Here is a 10,790-nt window from a genome sequence, read left to right on the forward strand (position 1 = left end):
CGTGTTATTAGCTCTCGAGTCCATGGACGAGCTCGCTTAACGCTCTTCATTCCACTTCGCTCTCCTCATTATCTCTCCTGCTTCCTCTCTTCTGGTGGCAGACTGCGTGGATCTCTCCTCCCTGGCTCGGATCCAAGTGCTCTTCGTCGGATCACACCCTACGTCTCCAAGAAGGTACGCGTTGTCCGGATCTCTCATTCTTGTCGCTTGCTTTACCTCCTTCACTCTGTTCGAAAAGTTCTCGAATCGGTGGGTAACTTGGTGCTGGATTCAAACTGGTTTGAGGACTACATTCGAGGAAATGGAAAGGAAAACAAAGAGCGTTTCGATGAGTGGAAATGTATCCGAAATCGAGGTAGGATTTAGGGGAAAAGGGGTTCAAGAACTCCATTCCTTTCCACTTCGATCTGGGAGATGAACTCGGTTCAGTGAGCTGTTCGAATCTGGGGTTTGGGGAAACGACGTAATCTGTTTCCGTCGGTCCACTTGCGAACGTCTGTTTTTTTCTAGCGGGGAAACGCGATCGGATCCGTCGTCCTGTAACTAGTAATAGCGTGCCGTCACGAGTCTCTGGCTGATGTAGCGCTTGATGGCTAAAGTCCAACAACTAGTACTGAAGGGATGATGATTTGGCGAATCGCAGCTGTCACGGTGGGCTGTAAGGTGAAGCCTGTGAACCTTTTGTGTGATGGCTTTTTCATCTCGTTCGATGTGCCGAGGAAGGTTGATTGAGCTGCCGCTGTAGGATGAAAGCGAGGTAGATGGGTGATGCGTTAATGATATGTGGGGGGGCTTAGACACTTCCTTTCTGTGGGCCAGGGAGTAAAAAGGTTAAAATCTGTTTACAAGAAAAAGATGCAGTCTAGTGCTACGAACCACACCCAACCCACAATTAGGATGCGATTCGTCAAAAGACGTGCACTAGGCAACTTTTTCTATTGAAATTATTCTGGCACCCGTCTTTCTATCCAGCCATTGAGATGCACATGCGTCCACATGGAATCAAGCTATACAAATCTTAGTGGAAGTGGATTGGAGACCAGACGGGCGCTTTTACTCCGGAAAAGATGAACGAAGCTGACTGAGGCAAAGGGGACACGATTCTGGCAGATTTCTAAAAGTAAGGTTTGCCATGATAATTTTGCCCGATCATGATTTGAAGAAGCATACTGTTTCTTCTAGAAAAATAATAGAAATAGGTGGATCTATTGTTTACAGTCTATCGCTAAGGTGGTCACAGGGTGGGCTGCGTACCAACTTGGCTGTGCCTTTATGCAAGGAACATAACGCCAAATCAACGCTCCTGTTCATCGTGTGGTCATGTCCGCCCAACCCATACATCACGGCACGTGGTCTGCCTCAATTGCTCCACACAAGGACAAAAGATACACTTCCGGGAATAGCCGGAGACAGCGGTGCGCAGGAACTCTACTCCATCCACTCTCGCAGGCCATGATGGTCTACTGCGGCGCCAGACGGCAGTTTCCGCTAGGGAAGGTCCGTCATGGCCCTTCACGAACTGAAAACAAAAGTAGCCAATGGATCCGATAACCCATTTAGCGGATCCAAATCCACATATATCGAACCCAAATCTATCTATCTGCCATTGGATCGCATCCATCATCGTCGTAGCGTGTTCAGCGGGGTTCCTGGTTAAACAATTGACTCTGGTGGACAAACACAGTAGAGTATCCATATCATTATTGGATTCGTACGTACTGGCTTGTCGGTTGATTTATTGCGGGTCAGCTCGGGCGGGTTCTTTTGATTTTTTGGTATGAGAAGAGAAGAGCGGACAAGAAGAAATTAATGCAATCTGTCCTCCTTTCTCTTATTTTCTCTTCCTAGTGAAGTTCGAAGTAATGATTTTTTGTTGCTTAGGATTTGCCTTGCTCCTGTCCGTGCCTTCTTCTCTCCATAGTATACTTTTCTCTTTATTTTACTATTGGGAGTCTTGGTTTTACATGTTTATGGCGGAGCTGAACACTTTTTTGTGTGTTTTACTTCGTGCTCTTAGTGAAGTGTCGTTCAGTGGGAAAATGGCGTTCCAAAATTCTGAGTTCATACCCTGTTCTTGGGCTTGGCAGTGGTATTTTCAGATTCCTGGTAGTGAGATGGAAGTGGCTCGGTGGGCTGAGGTGTCTGTATGAACTGATTAGAGTTGGAATGTTTGAACCCAAGGTTGTGAGAGGGTTAGAAGAAAAGGTGTTGAAACCTTGTACGAACAATAAAGCAATTTCTTGAAAAAATAACAAGAACTGCATTGATTTGGAGATCTGTTATTTTCCCAATTACTTCAAAATCTGTGTTAGTGTATTAGATGTTTTCATGAATGTTATAGCATTCTGCTACATGTTTATAATGCATAGAATTTTTCAATATCTAGTTAGACCAGAATTTTCAATTGTTTTTGTTTATCATCCCCACAATTTTTTTGTCTTGTAGTTACTGTTTGAGTTAGCCATCAACAATATTCAGTGTTTTATTCTCTTTTTCTGATGCTACAGCATATTCAAATTTCCTCTTGTATGTTCAATAACTGATTGTTTTGACTTTCTTGACCATTATGTAGTTGTGCAACTTCCATGGTTAGGTGTGCAACTTCTTCAACTTGACAAGTAATCAAATGGCAACTGATGTTGATCAAGCATACCGAGATTGGTCACAGGTGGAATTGCCTGAAGGAGATGAGTCTCATGTAATTCTCTCTCTCTCTCTCTCTCTCTCTCTCTCTCTCTCTCTCTCTCTTTCCCTTCTTGATCACCTTTAAGTTAATTTTTCCTTCAGTTGCTGTTCTGATGGCGTTGAACAACTGCATCATATCATATTGTAGCTTTTTTGTCTTGAAATTTAATTCCTAATGCTATCAATAGTATTCAAATTTCAAACAGTATCAAAAGTGATTAATGTTTATTGATGGTCATAAATAGAGTGAATATTTTTTGCCATTTATGTACAAGCAAGGGGGGTCAATTTTCTTATCGAGGAACGAGGAGGAACACAGTGCTCAATTTGTGCTAATATAACTATTAATTGTGGATATGAATTTAGTACAAAATAAATATAGCAATAATTTATAATGACAAAAATCAAATACAAAATTTGGAAAAAAAAATAGAAACATAAGTAAAGTGTGTGATTGAGGTACCATAAAACAAACCAAAGTACATGATGTACATAATCCACAAATATGATGACGAAATATACACTAATTTTTATTAGCTGAAATAAGAAAACATTCTAAAATAAAAGTAACAAACAAATGTATTGGTGATTGGCATAAGTATGGAACTACATATGATGCATTAAAAATAAGAAAAACAAGAATGGAACCATGGGATCATGAACTAAAATAAAGTGGGCATTGTGAACAAATCTTATAACCACAGGCACAGAAGATTTAATGAAAAGGAAAAAGGAGTTCCTGTAAACTTTCGAAGCTTGAAAGGTTACATGTTCGTTAAGATAGATTGGTTGTACTTAGAATGACATGTATTAGACCTTTGTTAGGTTGTACAAGAGTTTTTCTTTCATTGCAGATGTTGGGGATTTAGTCCCAAAAAACGTTGGGTAATTGAAATGGAAGTTCCCACAAGGGAAAACAATGGGGACTAAGTGGGCTGGTTGAAAATTTTAAAAATCAGTTCACCATTTTGACATAGCTGATATTTGTAGCATATGTTCTTCCTTTTATGTATTATTTTAATATAAATTTTCCTTTCTTGCATTCTCTTTTGCTATTAAGAATATCGATAAATAGATCATGTCTCATCTATTAGCTTAAACTTTTGGATAAAATAATTGTCATTGAATTTTTAAGATGATATCAGAGTGGATGTTCCAATGTTCACATCTTATTCATGCCGCACATTAAGAAAAGAAATATGCATCTCCAAGTGTTGGGTTTGAGTCAGTTTGTCAATCACATGTGAGGGCGAGTGTTAACAACATAAACTAATAGATCATGTTTCGTCCAATGTCTTAAGGTTTTAGATGGATTGAAGGTGATTAAAAATTTAAGATTTGCTAACAATTTTGTGCATTTTGGTAGTCAGTATATAAAACTGCAAATTTAACATTCTGAAATTAGTTAACATGTTAAATAGGATGTGTAATACAGACTACTCCATTCCTTTTTCCAGGTGAAAATTACTTGGAACATTTGAGTTGCCTAATAAGGATAAATCCAGATCTGCTTCATATCTTACTTTATAATTTGAGAAGCCAAACTTGCAGTATTTGATGGCTACTTGTAATTGGTCTGGTGGATTTTTCTAGTTTTGTAGATATTGCATGCAACTCCCTATGTTAAAGCTGGAATTAACAGAGCATGCCATTATTTAGGTTTTTTTTTTTTCCTAAAAAGGGTCAGTAAAATATGACATAGTCATGTTGGCGATTGTTTCTCTTCTCTATATAGAAAATATTTCCTATGATTCTGCAGAAAGTTACGGATACCATTGTTTTAGGTAATTACTGCTTACTGGTTCTTTCAGGAACCCTCAGTGTCTCAAATGCTTGAACACGGTTCCATTTCTTTTGGAAGATTTCCAATTGAATCATTGTCATGGGAAAGGAAGTCAGTGTTTGTTCACAACAGGTGTCAGGAGGAGCTGGAGAAGTTCAATGGGTTAGTTGCCAAAAAGAAGGCATATTTTGAAGAGCGCTATAGAAGGATTCGAGCTATGAAGGCTCAACAGAATCAACAAACAGAACTCACATTGGATTATAGTGGTGATGGCAGTATTTCTAGCCAAAGTGGAGAAGAAGATGGAGCAGCTTCACTAGATGAAAGTGCCAGAGATGCCGCAGCAAACACTGGTCAATCTTCAGAAGAAGTGAAACCTGGTCCAAGCTTCGAACAGGAAATTAACTGGAATAGACCTCAACAAGGATGCTTGGATCCAGAATCGATATTTCAAAATCCTACTTCTTCAAGAGGAATTTTGCAAGAAACTGAGCCAGATAAAACCTCTATTGACACTGTGCTGGTGCAACCATTGGAAACAGAATCCTCATTGCCACTTACAGGAGATGTGGAGATTGTATCAAATTGTAGCAGCAATCTTGACAATGAAGAGACCTTGCAGAAACATAAGAACCTCGTGTCAAATTTTGAGTCTAGAAGTGTTACACAAGAGACAGCATCGAGTGCTACCAAAACAAAGTCTCGTCAGTTGCAGTCAAGAAAATCTTTGGCTAATAAATCACTTTCTAATGTTAAGGTGTGTTGGCAGATGCTCTCCTGCAGTTATTTTCTTTGACCATTAATCTCCACATAGATAGGTTGGACAATTTCCCTTCAATAATTAGCATAAGAAATTCTAGAAAATGCTAAGAAGCTATTGAATGAATCATAGGTATCAGTTTAGTGGTGTATGTTGGATTTATTGATCACTATACACTTGTTATGGGATATTAAGAATTGTTGTTGGAACATTCCTGAAACCTAACATGGACATTTAGACTATTGGATGGATTCATCTAGTATCAATTACTGTGGGAAGGTTATGTTGATCTAGTCATTATTTTTCTACCAACTTGTCTTTCATTAGCCCAAACTGCAGCTTTATTTAAGTAGATTTGAATATCAAAGGCAAATATGCAAAGTAATGAAAATTGGACAGTGTGTCAAAATAATTGCACTCTTCTCTTTGTATTTTATATAATTGGGCTATCCTTTTTTCTTGTGTTCAGGATTCTGCTGCAGTTAGACATGGTCAAAATGTGAAGGGGGAAACTAAGTTAAATGTGGTTCGGCCATCAAAGGTACTAAAAAATCCATCACAAAAGATGGCCAATCAAACTCCATGCAAGAGTACAGCTAGTAGAATAGAAAGCAATGCTAGGACTGCCATGAATGCTTCAAAAGCACCACTTACAGAAGCCTGCTCTAATATCACCAGCCCAGGTCCATTTACTCTTGTAATGGAAAGAAGAGCAAACAGTAGAGGAAGTGCAGCAAAGCTGGACCCTGGAAGTTTAAACAACCAAGCATCATCACTAAGTCATGCTAAGGGTGGTTTAAGTGTACAGGTGAATTTCATGCAATGTTTAGCATGTTGCTTGTCATAACACAGTTTCATCAAGTGCTTGGTGCTTATGATAGTTTCATCCAGTGCTTAGTGTTCATGACTACTAGATATGATCGTCCAAGTTCCACATGTTTTGATTATTTCCTATCATTTGATTTGGGCTGCTTTTTTTGATTAATTTTGACAGATTTAGTCATCTCAAGTGAAATACTATTGAAGTTTCAATCTTGTTAAAGTTGTATATATGATTTGCTAGTATATATTTCTCATATTTTGTTTGTGTTATTTAACTACTATTCAATGGGCATAAATACTCTTTCAAAAGTAGTTGATCAACCTTCATGTATTTGCTTATCTGCTGTAAAATTTCACTGATTCTTTCATATGAATTGAATTTATCTCTAAGGGAACTTTTTGTCCTCTCTTAGTGGCATGAGTAGCTTTTTTTTCCTCTTATCATCTCCAAAGTAACAATATTTTGGGTCTGTCTATGCTTATTCCTTTTTCACAGAATATGTTGAGGAAAACGTCCGCAACTAGTGAAATAACTAGCAGAAGAGGAGCAGAAATTAAAAGGTTGATAAAAAATATATTTTTAACATATTCAGAATATGATACTGCCTGCTCTTTAGATCCTCAAAATATTGTTCCTTATTGTTCTGCTTTAAATTTTAGGGACTTAAAAGAAGTAAAAAAGAAGCCTTTGGCTGTGGACAGTCGGTATGCAAGCTCGAAAATAACTGAGTCACATGTTGGGCCACCCAAGTCAAGGTGATAATTGTTATGTAACCTTTTTGAGTTTTATATTACCTAGTAAATTTTGTATCTTGCTGAGTTCTGCAATTTTGGTACATAAGATTGCCCCTTCTCAGTTGTAACTTAATTTCTCACTTGAGTAAGTTTTTGTTGTCTTATAATTTTTCACTAATTAACTGGACTTTTTAGAATCTGAAACCCCCTTTGATCTGGACGTTCAGGTCTGTTAACCTTCCTGCTAGGAACAAATCGACATGTAATGGTGGAACGGAGTACAAAATTGCAACTGCCAAAGGAACCAATGAAAATGAGGTAATGAAAAATGAATTGTTTTGCTGACTTTGCTTTGTTTAGATTGCATCAATTTCGTGTATTTAGAACATAAATTAATCCCCATAAAGCTGTTGGTTACTATTCTATCTTTTCCATGCAGTTTTTGGGAATGTTACTTTTTTTAGAACAGTCATTTCATTTTCCTAATTCCTTTTGAGGTTTTAGTTATGTGCACCAGAATAAAGAAGCAACTTTAAATCCTATATGTATTCCCTAATAATCATAGTAATAGAGAAAAATGTATATGAACTTTCTTTTTGTTGATTTTATAAAAACACCAACCGTTGTTCGATTGAAAGTATAATTACAAGATACAAGAAGCACCATCATCTGTGAAGGTGTTTCTTGTGGTAAATTTTTTTTTTTTTTCTTCTTTCTGTAGTTTTGTCTAATGCGATTTTCCAACTTCCAATAAATGAAAAGGTTGAGATTTGATGTGATCAAATTGGCTTCTGTAATGGTATAATAAAATTCTTCACTGTTCAACATTAGTTTCTTCCAAAACACGGAGGTCAACTTCCAGTATGTTAATTCAAGCTTGTGAACACAAAGGACAATCATTGTAACATAGTTGCACTTGGCCTAGGTGCATCTGAATTTTCTATCTGATTTATTTATTTGTCACATGGGAGTGGCTAGTCTAATGATGGTGTTGGCCAATAACCTAATAATTTTGATCTTTTGGGTTTAGCTGTACCTAATAATTTGATGTACTTTTAAGGATATCTCCCGTGGTTTCTGGGTCCATCTAGCTTTAGCAATAAAGAGTAGTGGGACTGTGGATTATCCAGTAGCATGATGGGAGCTATAAACCAGATGGCTATGCAAATGGTCAGTATTTAATAGTCAATATGCAGTTAATAGATGATTGCATGTCAAATGTGAATGGTGATGCAAGGTTGTGAGAGAATCACAGGGTAACTTTGGAGTCTTGTGAGTGGTGTTAATTGCTCGAGTAAAGGAAAAAAATTAGTAAATTCTTATATTGGTATTGTTAGTATTTGATTATAATTATATTAAATTACCATATTGATGCTTGCCTTAATCTGCTCGGATATAAGTATTTTGGAGTTGTTCTATGCCCTGCACCTACGATATCTGCTATGTGGGTTGGATATTCATTTCTTTTGTACTGGAATATGGATAGGGAAAAGGCTTGCAGAAATTTCTTAACAAGTAATTTGTTGCTTATTTTTGTTTTGGTTCCTATTTACTTTTTTCTGCTCTTGATCATGACCGTAACACTGTAAGAATCTTGAAATAGTGGTTCTGTTTCAATATCTGCTTCATTTTAATAAGAAGTTATTCTTCTTATTAAAATGGAAGTGTCTACAGGTTTAAAACGTACATCAACATGCTCAAGTCCTTTCTTGTGGAGTACTAACTTTTGCTGTGAATCCAGTGGGATAAAACATTTCATTGTCCACATGTCTAGAGACATTGCATATATGCAAGACATTTAATAAATGCATTCTGCCAGCCGGCATGGAGGGCCTACTGGCCAAAATGGCACTGCCATACGCTGCCATGTACTGTGCCATAAAGTGACTCACTATTTATGAGCATGTTAAAATGATAGCACTTACATGTACTGTGCCATGAAGTGGCAATTATTGTTTGTGAGCATGTTAAAATAATAGGATTGCCATGTACCATGTCATGAAGTGACAATCACTATTTGTGAGCATGTTAAGATGCTCAACATTTCACTGGAAACTTGTAACCAAACTCAAGTGCTTTTAAGAGTATAATAATTGAAGCCTTTGGAAGTGAACTTTTCATAAAACATGGATTTCTTTTACATATTGTACAAATCGATTATGATGAATCTCATTGAAATATCCAACAGGGACATGCCAGAATGAGGGAGTCTCAAAGAGTTACTGGAAAGACAACTGGCCCTTCCACATCTGGAATGGGAACTAAGAAGGTTAACACTTGTATAATGTAGCAAATATCAATAATATGCTCTTTTTAGTCCATATCATGATGCTTGTAGTAGAAACTGTAGGACAACACATCATGGACTTCATTTTCCATTTTCTTTTTCATTGGATTGTGCAGCCTTAAAATTCTGTAATGTTTTAATTCAGTACTTCCCTTTAATTTTTATCCTAGAGACTAACTTTTTCTAGACCAAGATTACTTTGATCCACAATTTTAATTGGTGGAACTTATAATTTCCATTTGGTTGGCTAAGACTTGCTAACTCTTGGACTGATCTCTATCCATGTTTTAGGTTGTAGGATCCACATTTATTTTCGAATGAGCTAAAGCTTGTTTCAAATTAGATGAAGTTGTACCTAGTCTACCTACTATTCTCTTTCTGAACAGAGCAGCTTTACCATACCATGTTTCTCATTACTGGTATCGCCCTGAGCTCACACTCTCCTAAAATCGCAGGTACTTTCAACCCGAGAGGCAGATATATCATGCAGTGGCAGAAAACCAGGGCTCGATGATCTTTCACTCGATGGGAGGAAGACAAGGTGCATCATTCTTTTACCAAAACTGAACTCCCTACACTATTACCATATCTGAATTTTCGTTTTTGTATGATTGACTTGTGATATTTTCATCTCTTCACAACAGGAGAGCGATACCGCCGTGGCGATGAATCGACTTCTAGAGCGACCGGAACTGTGACGGAAGTAAACTACATTTTAAGTATCACCTGCATCTGCATTGCCCCTACTGCATCTCTTGCACTTATCCAGGATTGAGTCCTTGATTTGTGCAAGTTGCTTCTGTACCATATGAACCAGACATCTGTTGACCTCCTAGATTCTTGTAAGCTGAACCACTCACCCTTGTTTATGGCTGTATTTTTAGATTTCAAAGGGCTATGCATTATTAGATTACACGGACTTATGATGGTTAAGTTTTGGCGCCTTGTATAATCAAATTTTCAATTAAAATGCAATTTTAGGTAACCTGATAATTGCACATTTCAAGTTTAATCAGGGATAGAATCGAAACTAGACCTCACTGTACCGCTGCTATTGGGACTAACCGTTGCCTAAAGTTTGTCGACAGATCAGCAAATAAGTATATGTGCAGTATATTTATTTCTCCGAGATTAGAACTATTCGGATAAATACATTTCTTATCGTTTCTCTTCGATAAAGTAAAACTTATAATTACGTGCGTTCAACTTTGATTTCTTTAATTTGTAATATATCTTTTCTCTTATCTTTAGGTTAGTAATTTCTATTTTTTTAATTTTTGTGACATTTTTATGATGTCAGAATATATATTATTTTGTCTTTTCTTACGAGAATGACTCGGTCAACGGACGGGGACTACGCCCGCTTCCCCACCACGGGACAAAAGCAACACTGCCACATGCCACCTCGGCTTGGCGTTCCGCCTAAAACACCAAACCGGACGTCGAGCCATCCGACAGCTGGTGACGGACTCTGCCGCCAACAAACCCAACGCCCTCGGCTCTCTCTCACTCTCTCGCCTCTGCCCACCTCCGACTCGCTGTCGCTCGTGCTATTCCTTCGTCCCTCCACACGCCCGAATCCCCTCGACCGCTTGCTAGATCGGGATTCCCTTCCTCCGAGCTCTCTTCCGAGCCCCGCTTCGCCTGGTTTGATCCAGTCTTAGAGGCCCGGAGTGTTTGAGGTTTAGGGTTCTCCCCCTCTCATCCCTTTTATTGCT

At 38.0% G+C, this 10,790-nt stretch overlaps 1 protein-coding gene across 7 annotated transcripts; it reads left to right on the forward strand.

Annotated features, from left to right (window-relative positions):
• On the forward strand, positions 1-9,991 carry LOC103988135 (protein WVD2-like 7). 7 transcript variants are annotated; one of them, XM_009406666.3, is made up of 10 exons: positions 2-174; positions 2,573-2,698; positions 4,497-5,225; positions 5,698-6,036; positions 6,547-6,611; positions 6,711-6,806; positions 7,013-7,103; positions 8,974-9,054; positions 9,528-9,613; positions 9,717-9,991. In XM_009406666.3, the coding sequence occupies exons 2-10, from the start codon at positions 2,627-2,629 to the stop codon at positions 9,739-9,741; spliced, it is 1,584 nt and encodes a 527-aa protein (XP_009404941.2). In that variant the 5' UTR covers positions 2-174; positions 2,573-2,626; the 3' UTR covers positions 9,742-9,991. The 7 variants fall into 7 exon arrangements, with proteins under 7 accessions (XP_065010257.1, XP_009404941.2, XP_009404944.2 ...); XM_009406669.3 differs by lacking the exon at positions 2-174 and adding an exon at positions 1,739-1,859; XM_018828354.2 differs by lacking the exon at positions 2-174 and adding an exon at positions 1,754-1,775.
• The last annotated feature ends 799 nt before the right edge of the window (positions 9,992-10,790 follow it).

The sequence above is a fragment of the Musa acuminata genome, chromosome BXJ3-6 (genome assembly GCF_036884655.1).
Source record: "Musa acuminata AAA Group cultivar baxijiao chromosome BXJ3-6, Cavendish_Baxijiao_AAA, whole genome shotgun sequence".
Classification (NCBI taxonomy): Eukaryota; Viridiplantae; Streptophyta; class Magnoliopsida; order Zingiberales; family Musaceae; genus Musa; species Musa acuminata.

Coding starts and splice junctions, on each gene's coding strand:
- LOC103988135 (XM_009406666.3), top strand. CDS start 2,627: ATGGCAACTGATGTTGATCAAGCATACCGAGATTGGTCACAGGTGGAA. Junction 6,037..6,546: donor AGGGTGGTTTAAGTGTACAG/GTGAATTTCATG, acceptor CCTTTTTCACAG/AATATGTTGAGGAAAACGTC. Junction 6,612..6,710: donor AGAGGAGCAGAAATTAAAAG/GTTGATAAAAAA, acceptor TTTAAATTTTAG/GGACTTAAAAGAAGTAAAAA.